This window comes from Zingiber officinale, chromosome 8A (genome assembly GCF_018446385.1).
Source record: "Zingiber officinale cultivar Zhangliang chromosome 8A, Zo_v1.1, whole genome shotgun sequence".
Taxonomy (NCBI): domain Eukaryota; kingdom Viridiplantae; phylum Streptophyta; class Magnoliopsida; order Zingiberales; family Zingiberaceae; genus Zingiber; species Zingiber officinale.
Genome location: NC_056000.1, coordinates 46623991 through 46643869, shown reverse-complemented (window position 1 = coordinate 46643869; position 19879 = coordinate 46623991). Strand labels below are relative to the sequence as shown.

At 44.8% G+C, this 19879-nt stretch overlaps 1 protein-coding gene across 1 annotated transcript; it reads left to right on the top strand.

Annotated features, from left to right (window-relative positions):
* Nucleotides 1–3522: 3522 nt before the first annotated feature.
* LOC122010763 (ras-associated and pleckstrin homology domains-containing protein 1-like) lies at nucleotides 3523–4832 on the top strand. Its single transcript, XM_042567246.1, has 3 exons — nucleotides 3523–3824; nucleotides 3926–4505; nucleotides 4578–4832. Exons 1-3 carry the CDS (start codon nucleotides 3523–3525, stop codon nucleotides 4830–4832), a joined length of 1137 nt encoding a protein of 378 aa, XP_042423180.1.
* The last annotated feature ends 15047 nt before the right edge of the window (nucleotides 4833–19879 follow it).

Genomic DNA, 19879 nt, shown 5'->3' with positions numbered 1-19879 from the left:
TCGCTTTGCAGAGGCTGCCATGCTCCGAGCATATTCCTCAGATATAAAATGCCAATCTTTCTCCATTCTGAAAACTATCAGTGCGGAACTTAAGCAGGGCTTGGCGGCCTCTTCCTGGTCTGCCCCTTCTGCCTCGCGGTCCGCCCCTTCTGCCTCGCAGTCCGCCCCTTCTACCTCTCAACTCGCCCCATCTGCGCCGACCCAGGAGGAAGCTTCCTCGGCCCTTCCTCTGGATGTGGCTCCTGTAAAAGACCTGACTACTGTAGAGCAGGTCGAGGAAGAGTGGGCTGCATCTCCCCCCTCCCGCCCAACATCTAAGGCTCAGCGCAAGAGGAAGAGGGTCATTCCCGCGACCCAGGCGTCACTCCACTACTTCCTTCTGGCCGTCGCCCCTCAACCACCTCTCAGTCTTCAGAGGCCAAGACCATTACCCCCGATCGGGAGCTGACTTTGGGGTCTGAGGTTCTCACTATGTCCCCTCAAATAGCAGCCTCGACCCCCAATAGGGTTGTAACTTCCGATCAGGCCTCTCTTCCCGCTCAGGCCTCCTCTCTCGGGCAGCTACCCCTTCCTTTAACGGACCAGCCTGGGAGTTCTGCAACTCAATCTGCCTCCCTTCCGTTAACTGCTCCAGCCTCTACTTCTCGATCTCGGAGGAAAATTCACAAGAAGTATGCCTTTACTGACTCTTGGCGCCTGCCTTCCTCCATAGGGTCAGACGCCGTCGAAGAAACTGCCGAAGGGGCTCCTCCCCCTGTTGCCCTAGTTGAATTACAGGGTGATTTAGTGGCGTCCTGGCGATCAGGCAATCGAAAATTTTGGAAGAATCCCCCGATTGAGGGGCTAGATCAAGCTGCTTGCCAGATAGTTTCCGTAAGCTCTCTTGTATCAAGGTTCCTCTGTTGGAATTTTTTATAATTTTTCTTCTTATAGCTAACGCATGCCTGTTCCGCCAATCTGAGTGTCATTCAATACGCCTCTCGCTTGCAAAAGGAGAATGAAGTGCTAAAGACTCGTCTTCAGGAGTTGGAGCTGCCGCTAACTCCCCGAGATCCTCTCAACTTGACCCCTAGGGATTTAGCGAGTTATCTCCGACTGATTGGGGAGTCTGCAGAGTCCACCCGCAACATTTCCCATGCGGCTTTTGACAAAATTAAGACTTTGGAAGCGGCTCTGCGGACAAGCGAGTCAAAGTTAGCTTCTGAGGCAGAGAGGCGTCGCTCGCTGGTAGCGGAGCTGGATGAAAAGGACTCTCGGTTGGCGAGTCTGCAAGAAACCCAGGAGGCCCTTCAGAAGACTTTAACTGAAGTCCAGGGTCAACTGGCCTCCAGTTCAGACCGAGAGAAAGCCTTCACAGCCAGTGGGAGGCCAACCAAGCGACCCTTAAATCAATGTAGGCCGACCTTTTGAAAGCTCAAGAGAATGTTTCCCAGGGTCAACAAGATTTGACTTTGGCCCGAGCTGATGCGGAGAAGGCCAAAGCTGATACGGAGAAGGTCCAGGTAGAGTTAACAGATTACCAGGCGGGAGAGGTTGGTCGTCTGAGAGCCTACAAGCGAGCATACGTCACCTCCCCCTTCTTCTTGAGGAAGGTAGGGGGTTTGATGAATTTGATGCTTTGTTGCGGCACGGCTGGCGGGGCTCGACAAATGTTTGAACAAGATCTGCTTTGCGCTGCCCCCTTAGAAGATTTCTTAGATACCGCTCGCCTGATGAGAGAGATTTCGGACGGGTCGCTTCCCTCCTTCAAAGACGATGATGACTTATTCCTTCTCCATGAGCCTCCTACTGACGCGGCGCCTTGCCCCCCTGAGCCTCCTGTTGACCCTGCTGGCAATAATCCTTAAGATAGCACTATGTACTGCACTTTTAATGTAAAAATGTAGCTGACCAACTTTCGTTCAACTTATTTGCTAAAAACTTCAGATTTATGTTCACTTTAGCGTGTTTAACCTTCTTATGATACCACTTGACCGTTGGCTTTCGATTTTCTCTTATAGTATATTAACCATCTGATAGTAGGTTTGCCCTCTTATTTGTAGTCTTGTATATTTCCCGACCGAAACGACCCATGGCCTTGTGAATGTGTAATTTGGCCATCTAGTTTAAGTCTTATTTAACCCCGGTCGGGAATCCTTTTTTCACCCCGACCTGTTTTCCTTGCCTTTTCCTACTGACTGCCCTGGCTCAGCCATACCCCCTGATCTGTTCTTTTTCCCGTAATCCAAGTCAGGCTAACTTCAGACCGGGAAATTAAAGGTTAAGCCCAGAACGGGAAAGCGAGGGCATTTTTCCGTAAGACAGCTGTTGTCTTTTTCATTGTCTTTTCTCGAGATCCATCTCCTCGTACTTTGCGCCGGTACTCTTCCAAATATGCCCTTGGGCGTTATTTTCAAAGAAGATCCGTCGGTTCTCTTTGTTCTCGCCAATTATTGTGCACCGGTGGATGATGCCTGACAAAATTGCCCCTCTGCCCTGCGGCTATAAATAATCTCCTTTAGCTTTGTTTCCAGACTTTGCACGTCTTCTTCTTCCTTCCGCTAGAATCAAGTATCATTCCCGAATCTCTGCTTTTGCGTTGATAGCTTTCCGCTCAATCTCTTCTCCTTCTGCTTCTTTTCTCATGGCATCCCCCTCTTTTCTTCCTTCTTTGGCGGCGGTGTACTACCCTAGTTCATCCACTTTCGATGAGCTAGATTGGGATGACCTGCGCTACACCTACGGAGTCAGGGATAATGCTCATGTGATCATCCCCACAGGGATACACCAATTTTTTGATCCTCCCCATGGATATTGCACTTTCTTTAAAGAGCAATTTATGGCCGGCCTTCGTCTTTCACTCCATCCCTTCTTTTCGGACGTATGTCGCCACTTCAAGATTCCTCTAGGACAACTGACGTCAAATTCGATAAGGCTCCTCTGCGGCTTCGTGGTACTTTGTGACATTTGCGAGTTGTCCTGGTATGCCCATTTGATCCATTACTTTTTCACCTTCTGGCAACAGGAAGAAGGCACCTTCCGCTTCCAGCCTCGTCTTCGGACTGCCTTTTTCTCGCCCCTGCTGCCTTCTAACCCAAGCTGGAGGAACAAATTTTTCTTCATCTGATTTCCCCAGGAGGTGGAGTGGCCCTTGCGATGACAATCTTCACTTCTCCCGAGCCCGCCACTGGAGGATTTTCATCTCAATACCTCCTATATAGAGGCTTCCTCTCGCCTAGCGGGCTGGCAATTAAACTTAACCCGCTTATTGTCCGAGGAGTTGCTTTCCTACATCCGCCTGAGCTATCTTACTCCGGATACGCCTCATTCCCTGGGTAAGCTTCCCTTTCAGTTCTGTTACCGCTTCAGAAATATTGTGTTTTTTCTATTGCCACTGACCTCCTACTTTATCTTGTGCAGCTGAAGTCTTAACCCGTGCCTCAGATGTTCAGCCTCTTCCTCTGAGTGACATGGGAATCATGAGGCAGGGTCGAGTCATTTTACAAAGAAGATCACTTCCCTACTCGTCTTCGACTTCAGTCGATGGGGCTTCCCCGGCAAATCCTCAACCCCGACCTGCTCGCCGAGGGTCTTCTGGTGTCTGACCTGCCCCCTTGGCTCGCCCTACTCGCCCCCGGACTACGCGTCCACCCTGGCCGGCCACCCCTATTCGCCTCCAGGCCCCACGCACAGCCCGGCCCATTACCCCGACTCCTCTTCAATCGGTTAATCCTCCCCGAGCTACTTATATCCCTGGTCTGGGCCTTCGTCGAAGATCAGGCAACGTTCCCTACGCCAACCCTACTTTTAGAGAGGCTTCTCAGGCGGCTCATCAAGCACGCTCGGTAAACGACCGCTTGACTCGTGACGCCTCCTCTTCTTCTCGGCGTAGGGCTCGGCTACCATCTGAAGAGTCTGACTTGGATGATCAACCGTTGTCTCAAAGACTTCGCCGCCGAGCCCCCCCACCTGTGCCAGACTCGGGCCCTTCCTCTATCCCTTCTCCTTCACATCCGGTTGCAACTGCCTCTCCTTCGCCTCCTATTGCGACTCCACCTCCTATCTCGAGCCAGGCAGATGCTTCGCCAGATCCTTCCGTGGTTCCAGTTGAGCCTCCCACAACCCAACCTTCTCCTCCAGCTCACCCTCCTACTCAACCTTCTACCTCGCAGCAGCACCAGAGCACCAAGGCTGACCCCTCGCATCGCTCCCCGCCAGTTACGTCACCGCCTGAGCCATCTCCTGTGCCCCCCTCGGCTCCTTCTGTGTCGGTCGCTGGACCTTCTGGATCAACTGCGGGGCCTTCTGGATCAGCTACAGGGCCTTCACAACCTCCACCACCTGTTCCTCAATTTTATCGTACCACTGCTCCTTCTGAGGTTGGGTTGCAGTCACGGCATGATGTTTCCACCAGCTTCTTGATAATGAAAGGTCGTTTAGCTAACCTGTGGGAAGAAAGCATGCATCAGATGGAACTCTTACCGCCCCTTGCTCAGATGGAGAGATTCTCTGAGCTATATATCAAGGTCAACTTCCATGACTGTTTACGGCAATTATTATCTTCCTCATTTTTATCAGATGTTCTTCCTATGTTCTAGGCTTGTGCAGAGTCTTTGGCAATAAACCAGTCCTTCCATGCGGTTCACCATCAAAATAAGATGCTACAGGACAAAGTAACTAAACTGGAGCTTCAATTGAATAACCTGGCGCAGGCTAGTCATGCCCTAAGAACTGAAGTAAAAGAGCTAACCAAAGGGAAGAATAGTCTGGAATTATCCTTGGCGATTTCTAACCACGAGCTTAGAGGTCTTCAAGAAGAAAAAAGCCAAGTTGAAGTTATGCACCAGCAATGAATGGATCAACAAACTTTGGAGCATCAGCGAGCTATAGACCAATTGGCTCAAAAGCTGCGCGCCGCCGAGAATTTAGCGCAAGAGCAAGACAAGAAGTTAAAATCCCAGGAGGCCCAATTGACATCCCAAGCAGCAGAACTATTAGCCGCCCGAAATGAACTGGCTCAGGCTCGGGCTACTGCAGAAGGAGCATCGACAGCCCTAGCCCTTTATAAAGAAGGAGAGAATGACCGCTGTCAATAGAGCCGCACTTCGTACATGCGCTCTCCAGAGTTCTATACACAAGCAGGGCAGCGTTTCTCCACCTCTGTTATTTATGGTGCGGCTGGGGCTCTGCGACAGCTTTACGAGCATGACTACCTGAAATCAATTCCTCCTCCTGAATTTTTGGATCATGACCGGAACCTTAAAGAGATCCCGGATGAAATTTTTGCTCCTTTCAAATGATCCTTCTTGATTACTTGTGTATTATGACTTAACAATTTCTTGTACATTACTTCACTAGTTTTCCTCTTGCGTTTTAAGGAGTATTGGGACATACAATTTCCGCTTTCATATCCCCTCCCCGCTTTTTCTGATCTACTTTTTCCCCGATCTGCTACCCTTAGTCTGTCAAGTAGGTGACAGCTTGGCCTACAGCCCGGCCTATGCTTCTTTACATGCTTCTTTAGACTCTGTAGGGTTGCAAGTAGTTGGCGCTCCATGGTCGATCTAACTTCTTGCCCCGGTCATCTTGTAAGTAATAAGCTCCGGACGATAATTTTTTGATGACTTTGTAAGGCCCATCCCATTGCGGTGCCAGCTTGGTCACGTCCCCCACGGGCTTGATTTACTTCCAGACCAGATCTCCTTCCCCAAAGAATCGAGGAATCACTCTTCTGTTATAATTTTGCCTCATTCTTTGTCGATAAGCCTCCAGTCGAGCCGTCGTTCTGTCACGGGTTTCGCTAATAAGATCCAGCTCAGCCAACTGTCGCTCTGTGTTTCTTTCATCATATAATGTCCTCCTGACTGATGGCACTCCGATTTCTCTAGGTACGACTGTTTCATTGCCATAAACCAGGTGGAATGGTGTCAGACCTGTACTTTCCCGAGGTGTTGTACGATAGACCCACAGAATGTTTGACAGCTCTTCCACCCAATTGCCTCCCACATGATCCAGCTTAACCTTCAGACCTTGTACTATTCCTCTGTTGACCACCTTGGTCTGACCATTGCTTTGTGGATATGCTACTGAAGTGAAGACTTGCGTTATGCCAAATCCCTTGCACCAGGCTTGGATTTTTTGTCCTTGAAATTGTCTTCTATTGTCTGACACCAGTTTGTGAGGAATACCAAATCTGCAAAGAATATTCCTCCTTAGAAATTGAATGACGACATCTTCTGTGATCCGGGCCAAGGCTTCTGCTTTGACCCACTTAGAAAAATAATCCATCGCCACTAATAAGAAATGTCTCTGACCTCGTGCCATTGGAAATGGTCCCACAATATCCATGCCCCATTGATCAAAAGGATGTGAGACTATAGACGTTCTCAACATAGTTGTAGGTCGATGTGTTAAATTTTGATGTTTCTGGCAGGATAGGCAGGTATTTACCAATTTGTGAACATCTCTCTGTAAGGTGGGCCAGAAATACCCGGCCAGGAGTACCTTGCGAGACAAGGTCCGACCGCCTACATGATTGTCACAGCATCCCAGATGTATCTCTCGCAAGGCCTGGTCGGCCTCCTCCATACCCAAGCACTTGAGTAAGGGTCTAGAGAAGGACCTCTTGTAGAGCTGATCCCCAATCATGACATAAGAATGGGCCTGATTCCTTATCAGCCGTGATTCTTCTGGGTCGGTCGGTAAGATCTCCTGCCTGAGATAGTTGATCATGGGCGCCCGCCAATCGATAGTTGCTTCTCTATTATTTTGCAGATCTATCTGAGCTATAAGGAAAGATTGTACCGTTGACCGATCCAACACCCAAGTGGTTAAGGAACTGGCCATCTTTGCTAGCTCATCTGCCTACTCATTTTTCGACCTGGGGATCTTGGTTACTGTGACCTCTGCGAATTCCTCTTTCATCTTCTCATAAGTTTCCCGGTACACTTGTAATTTATCGCAATTTATCATAAAGTTTTCAGTTACTTGCTGAGTCACCAGCTGAGAATCTGAGTAAACAATTACCCGGGTTGCCCCTACATGTCGGGCTGCTTGCAGTCCTGCCAACAAAGCCTCATATTCTGCCTCATTGTTAGTGGCTCGGAAATTCAATCGAACTGCCAACTGGAGTATATCTCCTTGAGGAGATATTAATAAGATCCCACCCCCGCTTCCTTGGTGATTAGCCGACTCGTCCACATAGACTTTCCAGGTTTCTTCAGAGTTGGTTTGATGAATCTCTGTTAAGAAATCAACTAAGGCCTGTGCCTTAATGGTTGTGCGCGGTTGATACTGTATGTCGTATTCCCCCAGCTTCGTTGCCCACTTGATAAGCCGACCTGCAACTTCTACATTAGTTAAAGCTCTTCCCATGGTGCTATTGGTTAGAACCGTAATAGGATGTGATAAAAAGTAAGGTCTTAACCGCCGAGCCATAAGAACCAATCCATAAACTAACTTCTCGAGGGTCGTGTATCGAGCCTCGACCCCTTTTAATAGATAACTGAAGAAATACACTGACCGTTGTACATTGTCATGCTCCTTAACAAGCACAGCCCCTACGACCTCGGGGGTGGCAGATAGGTAGACCCATAAGGGCTCTCCAACAACTGGCTTAAATAGAGATGGCAAAATCTCCAAATACTTCTTCAGCTCCTCAAAAGCTCGGGTACAATCTTCATCCCACTGAAATTTGGAGGCCTTCCTGAGCACTTTAAGAAAGGAGCTGCCCGGTCTGCAGACCTAGAAATGAATCTTGACAGGGTCGTTATTCTGCCAACCAGCTTCTGAGTTTCCTTCAAATTCTGAGGTGGCTGCATATCCCGTAGTGCTCGAACTTTTTCTGGATTAGCTTCTATTCCCCGCTTGGTCACCAGGTAGCCCAAGAATTTTCCTCCCTTAGCTCCAAACAGACACTTCAAGGGGTTCAACTTCAACCCATATTGCCGGAGAGTTCTGCATGTTTCTTCCACATCCTTGATCAGGTTAACAACTAACGGGGACTTAATAAGTATATCATCCACATACACCTCCACATTGCGCTCGATCTGCTCCCGGAAGATTTTCTCCATCATTCTTTAGTATGTGGCCCCGGCATTCCTGAGACCAAAGGGCATGATAGTATAATAGAAAATACCATCAACCGTGATGAAGCTAACCTTTTCTTGGTCCTCCACCGCTAAAGGTATTTGATGATACCCTTGGTATGCATCCAGCATGCAGATCCTCTCGCAGCCAGCCGTGGAATCCACCATCTGATCAATCTGGGGCAGAGGATAGCAGTCCTTGGGACTAGCTCGGTTGAGATCTCGGAAGTCTATACACACCCTCCATTTATTGTTGGGCTTTTTAACTAAAACCACATTGGAGAGCCAGGACGGGAACTGCACTTCTTGAACGTGGCCTGCCTTCCTGAGCTGGTCCACCTCGGCTCTGATTATTTTGTTCTGGTGAGCCGAGAAGTTCCTTTTCTTCTGCTTGACAGGCCGGGAGTCTGGTAATAAATGTAACTTATGCTCGGCTACTTCCGGCCTAACCCCCGGCAATTCTTCTGTAGACCAAGCGAAAACGTCCCGGTTACAAATCAAGCATTGAGTTAACTCCTCCTTGAGGGGAGAGGGAAGGTCGCTGGCCAAGCGAGTCACACTTTCAGGTCGTTCAGCATACAATTGCACCTCCTCCTAGGGGATGGGTTCTTCTGCCACAGGCAAACGCTCTTCTTGAACAGCGTGGACACCCCCATCTTGCATCCTTTGATTTTTCTGGGCCTCCACCCGGACCATATCAATGTAACATCGGCGAGAAACCCTTTGTTCTCCTTTAACTTCCCTGACCTGCTCATCCAAGGGGAATTTGATTTTTTTGATGGAAGGTTGAAACAGCAGCCCTAAATTCATGCAGGGCGGGCCTTCCCAAAATGACATTATAAGAAGAAGGAGAGTCCACCACTATAAAAGTATTCCTCCTCGTGCGCACCAATGGCTCGGTGCCCAAAGATATGGCCAACTTAATCTGACTCATTGGCTTCACCTCATTGCCTGTAAATACATATAGAGATGTGGCTACCGGCTGGAGTTCAGTAGCATCAATCTGCATCTCCTCGAATGCGGTCCTGAATAGAATATTGAACGAGCTCCCGGTATCAACAAAAACCCGAGCCACTCGGCTGTTGGCAATGATGTCTTTGATGATAAGAGCATCATCATGAGGTAGCTCCAAACCTTCCAGATCTGCAGGCCCGAAGCTGATAACAGGGCCAGCAGCCTGCTCTTGACTATGTTGGTGCGGAAAGCATCCGACGATCGAACTCGTGTTTTGATAATGGCAAAGGATTCAAAGTTAAGGTGTTTTGTAATCTAACAAGTCTGCTTGAGGATTTCAGGAAAGTCCTAGCTGCGGTTAGGCAGAGGGAAAAACCCTAGGGGGTGGTAATCCTAGGTCATAGGGGGTGGTAACCCTATGCGGAAAGTCTTGGCAGGTCGATGACTTCAGGCAAAAGTCCTAGGGGGTGGTAACCCTAGGTGGAAAGTCCTGGTGTCACGAACCAGGTGAAAGACTGGACTGGACGGAAAGCGGATGTCCAGTAGAAAGTCCGGAAGTGTCGAGTGCTGAGCAAAAGTCCAGTCGATCTGGAGGATCGACTGACAACAGGTAAATCTCCTGAGTGGAGTAGGTGAGGACGCGTTCCCCGTAGAGGGAACAGTAGGCGTCGGGTCGACCTAGGGTTTCCGGTTGGAAATCTGAAGTCAGACCCGGACAGTCCGGAGACTGTCATAATATTTCTTATCATATTTACTATTATTTTATGCTAACTTTGTGTTGCAGGATATTGTTTGGGACTAACATATCTTGCAGGTACAAAATAATGGTGTTTTCCCTCGGATGAACAGTGTCTGAGGCGTCTCCATGGGACTTGGAGGCGCCTCGGGTGCAAAACCTGAGCTAACTACAAAGCAAGCTTAGAGGCGCCTTGAAGGAAGCCAAGGCGCCTTGGAGTGGTTGGAGGCGCCTTGAACCTGATAAGGTTCGACCAGTTCAGCACTTATCTCCGCGGCTGACTCAGCTCATTCAAGGCGCCTTGGTGAACAGTAGAAGGCGCCTTGAACACCCTTTATAAGGGATCTCGACCAGCAGCTCAAGATATCGAATTCCAAGTCTTCTGTCTCCAACATGCTGCTCTAAAAGACATCCGGAAGTGCTACTGCAATTCTCTGAAGACCCGAAGCTCCAAGATTCTGTTCTTGTCGTCGGTATAATTAGTTTTTGCATTTACTTGTACTTCAAAGTTGTAACTCCTTTTTCGTACTTATAGTTGTTGCCCACGGAAAGCGATCAAGGATCGCGGGCCTTCGAGTAGGAGTCACCACAGGCTCCGAACGAAGTAAATCTTTCATGTCTTTGTTTGTACTTGTTTCTGTTTCTTTCCGCTGTGCTTATACTCAAACGACTTACTCGATACGATTCCGATAATCGAAAAATGAAATAGCCACGAGCGCTATTCACCCCCCCCTCTAGCGCTTCTCAATCCAATAGACTGCACCCAACAGTGTGAACCTCCAAGCGGCGCACATGTGACTTGCGCGCTCTTCCCGAGTCACCATCAGTTGGTCCACCAGATATCATGCCAATCTCTCTGATGGCGGCATTACCTCTATTCTCGGCCTCCCATGATCCTTCTGACTCTTTCCCCCGACCGGGTTGATGAGTACTGGGTCCTGCTAGGTTAGGACGGGATTGCACGACCTGTCCTGCTGCGGCTCGTTGCTCTTCCATCATCTTGATTAACTGAGGGGCTAGCTCGGGCAGCGGTAAGCCCATCTCGGCAGCCCATTTGGAATCCCGAGCAAACTGAAAATAGTGATTAGTATCATGAGTGTGAGACCGATGATAAGTGCAATATCGATTGTTCCATGGTCCTGGTCGGGGGGCATGCACAGCTACAACTCGGGGAGCGGGTCTGATCTCCGGCCCGGGCTGGAAGGTAGATCTGGCTTCTCGAGCGCGCGGCAGAGGTTGAGAAGGTGGTTGAGGCACTCTTCTCTCCGACTTGTTGGTAGAGGGAGTTGGTCTTTCGGCTTTCCTCCGAGCCGCTTGTGCTTCTTCCACTTTGATGTAGCAGGTAGCTTTTCCACCATTTCATCAAAATTCCGAGCAGAATTTTTGATGAGATCTCTGAAGAATTCTCCTTCTCCTAGTCCATGAGCGAAGGTGCTCATTAGAATCTCCGAAGTGGCGGTGGGGACATCCTGGGCCACTTGATTGAAGCGGTTGATATAACTTCTTAAGGGCTCGGTCGGCCCTTGCTTCAGAACGAAAAGACAGTGATCTGTCTTCTGATATTTCTTACTACTAGCAAAATGACGTAGGAAGGCCATCTTGAAGTCCAAAAAATAGGTGATGGATCCTTGAGGTAGCCCATCAAACCATTTTAATGCAGAGCCAGCTATAGTGTTCAAGAAAACTCTACATTTGACTGCATCACTGTATTGATGCAGCAGGGCTGCATTCTTAAATTTTCATAAATGCTCTTCTGGGTCTTTGCTCCCATCATACTCTCCGATCGACGGGGCCTTGTAACCCTTGGGCAATCTTTTATTTAAAATCCGGGCCGAGAAAGGTAATTTCTCATCCGGATCCTCCAGGAATATTTCTGGTATTATGAGAGCCTTCCCCTTCTTTGAGTCTCTGGGCAAGGAGCTCTCAGCCATGGAGACTTGCGGTTGTTCCTTCTTGAGGCTGTAGCCCTAGGGCTCCGGTTGATAATACCTCACACCAGGCTCACGATAAGGAACTTGAGGAAATACCTCAGGCTATTTTCTTTTAGAGCCCCGATCTAAGACAGGGAGGGGCTCCTTGGAAGCTTCAGCAGGAGCTTGTCGCAGTCGCGAGACGGGCACTTGCTTCTTGGAGGCTGCTCGCCTCTTGGCCTCCTTGAAAAGTTCAAACTCTCCAGCGGTCATAGTGACATTGATGCGGCCAGACTCCTCCATCTTCACGTTCCGGAACAGGCTGTTATGTTGCCACAAACGGCGCCAAATTTGGTCCCGTCCGAAAGCTGAGTCGGATGAAGGCAGGCCTTGGTGTACTGGAAGTTGACGGAAAGTTGTTGAAGCGTTGGATCTACCTGGTATCCCCTGGAAAGGTTCGCACGGGCGGCTGACAATGAAAGATAACCAGGATGATGACGCTGTTGCTCTACGCACACTCAGACGAGCCCATAAGTCGTTAAAGACCATAAACCAGGGAAAAAGTCCCTGGATCAGGCCCTCCGACGCTCAAGTCAGGTACTTTTTCCCCAGAAAACACAGAAAAAGGATGAAAAGTAAAGACTAATGAGAAATGACGAGTGAGCGTACGTCTATAAGGGACAAAGCCTCCCTTTTTATACTGCAACGGATGCCTCTAGGACCTGGCAAGTGTCAGGGAATGTCGGTTGTCAGGCTTTGTCTGGCGGTGATTGACACGTGGCTCTTCCTTATAGGCTGGCGGCAAAACCGAAGGCATAGCGCGACCCGATTGTTAGCATATTCCCTGACACCTTGATTGCTCTCTGGCATTCTCTGATAAGTGGTTACAATTCCTTGGCTTGTTTGTCCTGTAGTGCCTAAACGCTAGGTCTGCATCCTGACATGCTTCGATCCACTAATATCCATGGCTTGTACGTTCTAACCTGCTTGACCGGCCTGTTTCCTACCCTGCATTTGTTCCCTGTAATCCATGGCTTGCATGTCCGGACCTGCACGCTAGGCATGTTTCCCAATCTGCTTCTGTTTACCGTTATCCTTGGCTTGTATGTCCCGACTTGCACGCCAGGTCTGTTTCCCGACCTACTTCTGTTTACCGTTATCCTTGGCTTGTACGTCCCGACCTGCACGCCAGATCTGTTTCCCGACCTGCTTCTGTTCACCATTATCCTTGGCTTGTATGTTCCGACCTGCACGCTAGGTCTATGTCCAGACTTGTTTACTGTTTACTGTTATTCATGACTGGCACTTCCAAATCTATACGCCATGTCTGTATCCAAACCTGCTTCTATCCGCTGTTACCCATGACTGGCACTTCCAGACCTGCACGCTAGGTCTGTGTACCGACCTGCCTCTGTATACCTGTTATCCTTGGTTTGTACGCTCTGACCTGCGCGCCAGGTCTGTGTCCAGACCTACTTTTATCCGCTGTTATCCATGGTTAGCCCTTCCCGACCTGCACGCCAGATCTGTTTCCCGACCTGCTTCTGTTCACCGTTATCCTTGGCTTGTATGTCCCAACCTGCACGCTAGGTCTATGTCCAAACCTGTTTACTGTTTACTGTTATTCATGACTGACACTTCCAGACCTGTACGTCAGGTCTATATCCAAACCTGATTCTATCCGTTGTTACCCATGATTGTCACTTCCAGACCTACATGTCAGGTCTGTGTACCGACCTGCCTCTATATACCTGTTATCCTTGGTTTGTACGCTCTGACCTGCGCGCTAGGTCTGTATCCAGATCTGCTTTTATCCGTTGTTATCCATGGTTAGCTCTTCCCGACCTGGCCCGGGGGCCCGGTCCTTGACCGCTATCAGGGTTGGTCCTTGTCCGGCTTATAATCTCATCCTTTGATCGTCCCATCAGCTGAGACTTCGACCCTGTCCACGTAAGCTTGACTTCTGACTGGCCACGGAGGCTTGTCTTTTGACCTCCACGTCAGCTTGATTTCGGACCGGACACGGAGGCTTGAATTCTGACCTTCCTGACCTCCATGTCGGCTTGACTTCTGACCCTCTTGTGGTCTTGACTCACAACTATATCATCTTACTGACCCCATGAATATGCGGCCTATCAATAACAAAAAATGGCGAAGCATAACGATTGAGGAAAGAAAAAATTAGGCAAGCTCTGATACAAAGAGAAAGTAATGGGGAAAAAGTGTGTAAGGTAGTAATGAAAATCTTGTTGTTGATTGTTGGGTTTGTCCGTGAGCAATTTATAGAAGAATTACATATTAGGTCAATTGACATATTAATAAAGATAAGGTCTATTCTAATAATTATTATGTCTTAATACTAATTTGGTTTGCGGTCGTGTTAGACAATTCTCTTTTAGTCAGCGCCACGAGATTTTTTATCTTTCCAGTCGCCCGTGCTCTTGACTTTTTTTTTTTTTTATCTCTGTGTCATCGTCCTCCTCATCTGTTAGTGCAGTGATATCCTTGTTCCATGATGAATTTGCTTCCTCAGTGATCCTCACATTCCTCTCATGCCATTTCTTCATCATCTCCATTTCGTGCAATCCAACTTCCTCTATACTCATTGTCGGCAGCGTATTAAAAAAAGTAAAATGGGGTTTAGGGAACAAGCATTTGGTCATTCAAACTGTATGTTGATCTAGTGAGATGAGAGTTTGCAGTCAAGTAGCAAGCATCAGAGTTGAAACAAGAACAACACGGCAAGATAACGATGAATGATTCAAAAAAAATTCTAACATCATGTGTCATGAGTAGTAAAATCAATATTCCTCATGCGTTAATCGTTATTCCAAAGGCTAGTAGTCACTTGTGATTTATCTCCTCCGTGTCAGCTCTGAAACGGATTGGCAGGGACGATGGAAGTGAGCATAGTCATTTTTTACCATCATGAATACTAAAATCAATATAAACTGAAGAAACACCAAAGCGTAAATGGTAGAGTTTGACAATAAATATATAAAAGAGCATTTACTTATTACCAGGTTGGAAGACTTGTGCTTGCATTCTTTCCCTCTCACTTGCTAGTGTTCCCCGACGAGACTAGCTAGTCAAAAATTTATCAGTTGGTGTTTGTGTTCATGTGCTTGTAATGCAGGAGGATCTGAATCATTTTTGTTATTATTTTAGAATTAGTCTTATCTTTTATATTTTTGGATTTTGAGTCTGTTAGGATATTTTAAAATTTTATTTTGCCAAGAATTTTTTACTTTCTGTTAGGATTTTTTTTTTCTTTTATTTATAAGTTAGGTTTTAGGTCTATATAATCATATTGTTAGTTGATGTTAAAAGAAGTTTTTATTTTAATAATATTTGCAGCATTGTAGTGTATTTTCCTATTTCCTTATATTCTTCCGAATCAACAAGTTTAGAATACTGAGCTCGGCATTCACAGTCGAACCAATGGAATCAATATAGCCCGTAGGATAATAGTTATCTCATCCAATTCCAGCTTGTGAAAGTTGTTCCCTACCCTCAATGACTCATGAGCGAAGGCAGCACAAGTGATACGCTACTTCAAAAAATCCATTTGATTTACTATTAGATCAATCAATCTGAGGATATATTTATTGATTATAAGTTAGACTTGTGATTTAACCTCTTGAGCTAAGTGTGCAGGCTAATAGACTTGATGGATCTAGAGGACCGGACATCAAGCTAAAGTCCAGTTGGGTCAGGGAGGACTAGATGACGGGCAAAAAGTTCAGTTATGTCAGAGAGGACTAGACAGCTGGTAGAAAGTTCAATCGAGTTAGGGAAGACCAGACAACTAGTTGAAGTCTAGATGGTGCATTTGGCCGGAAGGCCTAGTCCATTAAGAGATCAGACGTCCAATAAGTGTATAAATGGTAAGTGGAGGCAAACAACTGAAGGAGAGAGATCCGGTGAGAATAAGTCCCAGTGGGACTGTAAGTGCTCGTCTAATTTAGATCCAACTTAGAAATCTAAGTTGAGACTAAGACTATATCCTGGTCTTGGTAAAAAAAGGATCTAATTAATATATAAATTGTTAATGCATATATCTTTCTAACTCTATGTTGTAGAGACATACGTAGATTTTCAAAATATGCACATGTGACCATTGAAAAAGTCTGATTCCGAGATAAAAGTTATGGTCTTCGGAAGATTATTGTATCAAACGAGTGAATTGGAGGCGCATCGGATGGATCGGAGGTGACTCAGATGGATTGGAGATGCCTTAGATGGATTGGAGGCATCTCGGATAAAAAATTTTATATTTCTACATCGGATAAGGTCTATTGAAGGCGTCCTAGGTCATTGGAGGCGCTTCTAATGGCCTACATAAGGAGGATTCTGCTAGTGCATTATACACAACTCATATACAAGCTTTCTTAATCATTCTATTGTGTTGTCCTCCTGCTATCGCTCTGCTATAACCTTGCTAGGTCCAACTACTATAGTTAAAGTAACACCGACCTCGAGTTACGAATTATAATCTACTTAAGTGATGGTAACAATTTAAAGTTAATTTTTCTTATTGCATTAGAAAGTGTAGTTTGTTACACTTGCTATATCTATATATGTTTTACGATTGTTAGTGAATTGCCCAATTGATACAGTCCAAGGGATCATGGGCCTTAAAGTAGGAGTCGTCGAATGTTCCGAACCAAATAAAACTAAAAACCCATTATTCTCAATTTTTCTTTTTCTTCCGCTGTGTTCTCAAACTTTCAATGAGGATTTTAAAATTGAAAACAACATTTTAAAACGTGATTCCCCCCCCCCCCCCCCCCCCCCCCCCCACCCCTGGCCCGATCCTACATTGTACACATGGAAAAATAGTGATGACAAGAAATTATCAAATCTTTATCAAGATAATTTTTTTTTAAAAAAAACTTACCATTCTATATACGATAAGATTTGATAAAGCCTAACTAGATAATTATTATATGTCATTCAACAATAATAACCAAGTCTTATTCTAATAGGTGAGATCGGCTATATGAATCCTTTTATATCATTGGGCTCTATCCTTTACTATATCATCATCTATACTTAAATAAATTTTATCTTATTTTATTGTTGTTAATAAAGTCTTTTTTTATCTTCTTCTTCCTCATTTGATATGCATATTTGTTATAATTTCACATCACCTAATTGGAGCATTTATTGGTCATCTAAGTACATATTAATATCATCTTAAACATATCTCTCGAAGTTTTCTTAATAAATATAACTCTGACTTTCTCTTTAGTGTTCTTATTTCTTATTCTGTCCATCCTCGTATATCCATACATCCACCTTAACATCCTTATCTCTGTAACTCTCATCTTCTGCTCATGTACTCAAGTCATAATCCAATATTCAGTATCATATAACATGGCAGGTCTAACCGTCATTTTGTAGAATTTCCCTTTAAGTTTTAAAGATACTTTACGATCATATAAAACACTCGACGCCCTCCTCCATTTCAACCATCTTATTTGTATTGGATCGTGAGAAGGGGGTGAATCACATTCATCGAAAATCATGAGTTAAACGGAGTTACGTGGTGGAAAGATTAAAGAACAACAATACACAAGGAAAACTCAATTGGTTTTACTTGGTTGAGAGCCTTCGGCGACTCTTACTCCAAGACCCAGGTCCCGCGAACCTATCAATGGATAATCCATTAAATGCCTCTTCCGAAACCACCGAAAGAGATAATCGAATACAAAGTAGGGACAGTGTAACAACCTACACTTCCCTTTAAAAATAGTAATATAAGAAATGCAACACTATTTAAATTTACTAATACTTTAAGACCCGCTCTTGTGTTGCATTCGGTCTACCGAAGATGGTCGGATGACTTGGAAGGGAAGCTTGGTGGCAGACAGACTTCTTTAACACAACAGCAGTGGTGGCAGACAGACTTCTTTAACGCGGCAGCAGGAGGCAGGAGCAGTTGGAAGCCCAATTGGAAGCGCAGAATCTTGTATAAGTGATAGATTTGATGGCATGGGCAAGCGCTCCTTTTATTGAGCATGGAAGGCACCCGTGATTTACCTCCTCTATATTGACCTTGGGACGGGTTGGTGGGGGCGCTGGGAGCGAGCGTATTCGCCTTTTGTCACAATGGAAGGCACCTTCCGAAGCCTTGAAGGCGCCTCCAGTGTGACAAATCTGATCCCGAACAACCCGAACCTTATCTGCAACGAAGTTTGAATTTTATAATATGGAAGGCGTCTTCCATAGCCTTGAAGGCGCCTTCAAGGAAAAGTGAAAAGGCATCTTTCAAAGCTTAAAGGCGCCTCGGGCACTGTTCACCTGAGGTCTTTTGTGCTCCTTTTGCCCTACAAAAAGTGTTAGTCTCATAACCTACAAGGCAAGTGTTAGCACAATAATAATTAATAAGTAGTAATTAGACCCTATCTCTTCGAGAACTAGATATAGTCAAGGCCTCAATTTAGGGATCCAAAATGGACCTAAACTGGACCGACGCCTACTGTCACTCAATCGGGATACGTCCTCACCGAGTCACTCTCCTCCAATGACTTACCTTCACTTATCAACTTACAATCAGTTGACTAACCTCTTAACCCACCAGATCTTCATATCAGTTGTCAGGTCCGCAGACCCAATTAGACTTCTGCCAACTGTCAGGTCCCACAGACCTAACTGGACTTCCTGCTATATATCAAGTCGACTCTTTGACCTATCTAATTTTCATACCAACTATCGGATCCCACAGATCTAGCTGGATTTCAGCCTGATATCAGGTCCTCCAGACCCGTCAAATTCTATACACTTGGTTAAGCAATTAGATAACAAAACACATAACTATAATGAGGTTTCGATGGCTTGGATCGCATAGATCTAATATGGCAATGATTAGGAGCAAACTGATCAATCGGTGAGTTCAAGTGACACACTTCTTGCCTGAGTGCTTACATGATTCTTCTCCTCTACTGTTCGTCGGACTTCGAGCTTGAAAGACAAGTGTTATTGCATTTATCAAAATTTGAGTTAAACCGTTAATGTAAATTGCATCAACAATCTCCTCCTTTTTGATGGAATGACAATATGGGTTAAAGTTAGGAAAAAATATGCAAAGCATATATAAAAAATGATTTTAAGAGAAGTCTAAGATAAGACAGTTAGTTTTGTTCTCTTGATCATTTTTAGGATTAGGTTCTCCTAATTTTCTTTGATTTTCTAACTTAAACCCTAATCATCCCTTTTTGACATTAATCAAAAAAATACATAGAGGAATGAAATAATATGGTAAGTTATGCAAAGTAAGCATGGAAAGTAATAAAATTTTGTGAAACAATTACAAAACTTTTAGGGAAAGTAACAAAATAATTTCAATTTAATTTTGGAATAGGTTTTGAAAGCTAACGTTTGCAAACTAATTTCAAAGTTTCGAAAGTAGCTAACTTTTCAAACTATTGAAAAAATGGGTTGCAAAAGTGATTTTTGTTCTGAAGATTTTCAACATTTCGAATATTGATTGTATAACTGAATTCTGCAAACTAGTAGTCAAGATAGATTTAAAAACCAAAACAATTAAATGACTTTGCAAATTATTGTTTCAAAATATTTTTGAAAGTAGTTTCAAAAATTTCTTCAAGTAAAATAATAATTTTAGAAATATTGACTATGCAAAAAAAAATTTTAATAAAATTTTTCAAAGTGAAAAAGGTAACCTTTGAATAAAACTTAAAAATTTTAGACTGTTTTCCTAAAATATATTTTGCAACTTACATTTTGCAAAGCAAATAGTTTGAAAAATAATTTCCACTTGATTTTTAGAAAGTTTCCAAAATTTATAAGCTTTTCAAAATAATTTTCCAGAAAATGTCTTAGGTAAACTATTTGAAAATAAGCTTTTAAAGAAATTGCTAAGTAAAATTTTTAAGAATAAGTACAATCTCAAAATAGGATTTTTCAACAATTTCTAAGTTAAAATTCCTAATAATTTGAAAGATTTTTAAAAAATCTTTTAAGGAAGAATTTAGAAAGATTTGCAAAGTATGTTAATCAAGAACATAAAAATATTTTTAAAATATTGTAAACTAGAATTTTTAACTTAGAAATATTTTTATAATAATTTTAAACAAGAATTTGTAAATTAGAAATATTTTTAAAAGCTTTAAACAAGAATATCCTAAGTTAGAAAAATGATATGCTCAAGAAAAAAACTCAAGGAAAAGTTCAAGGATAGACATATA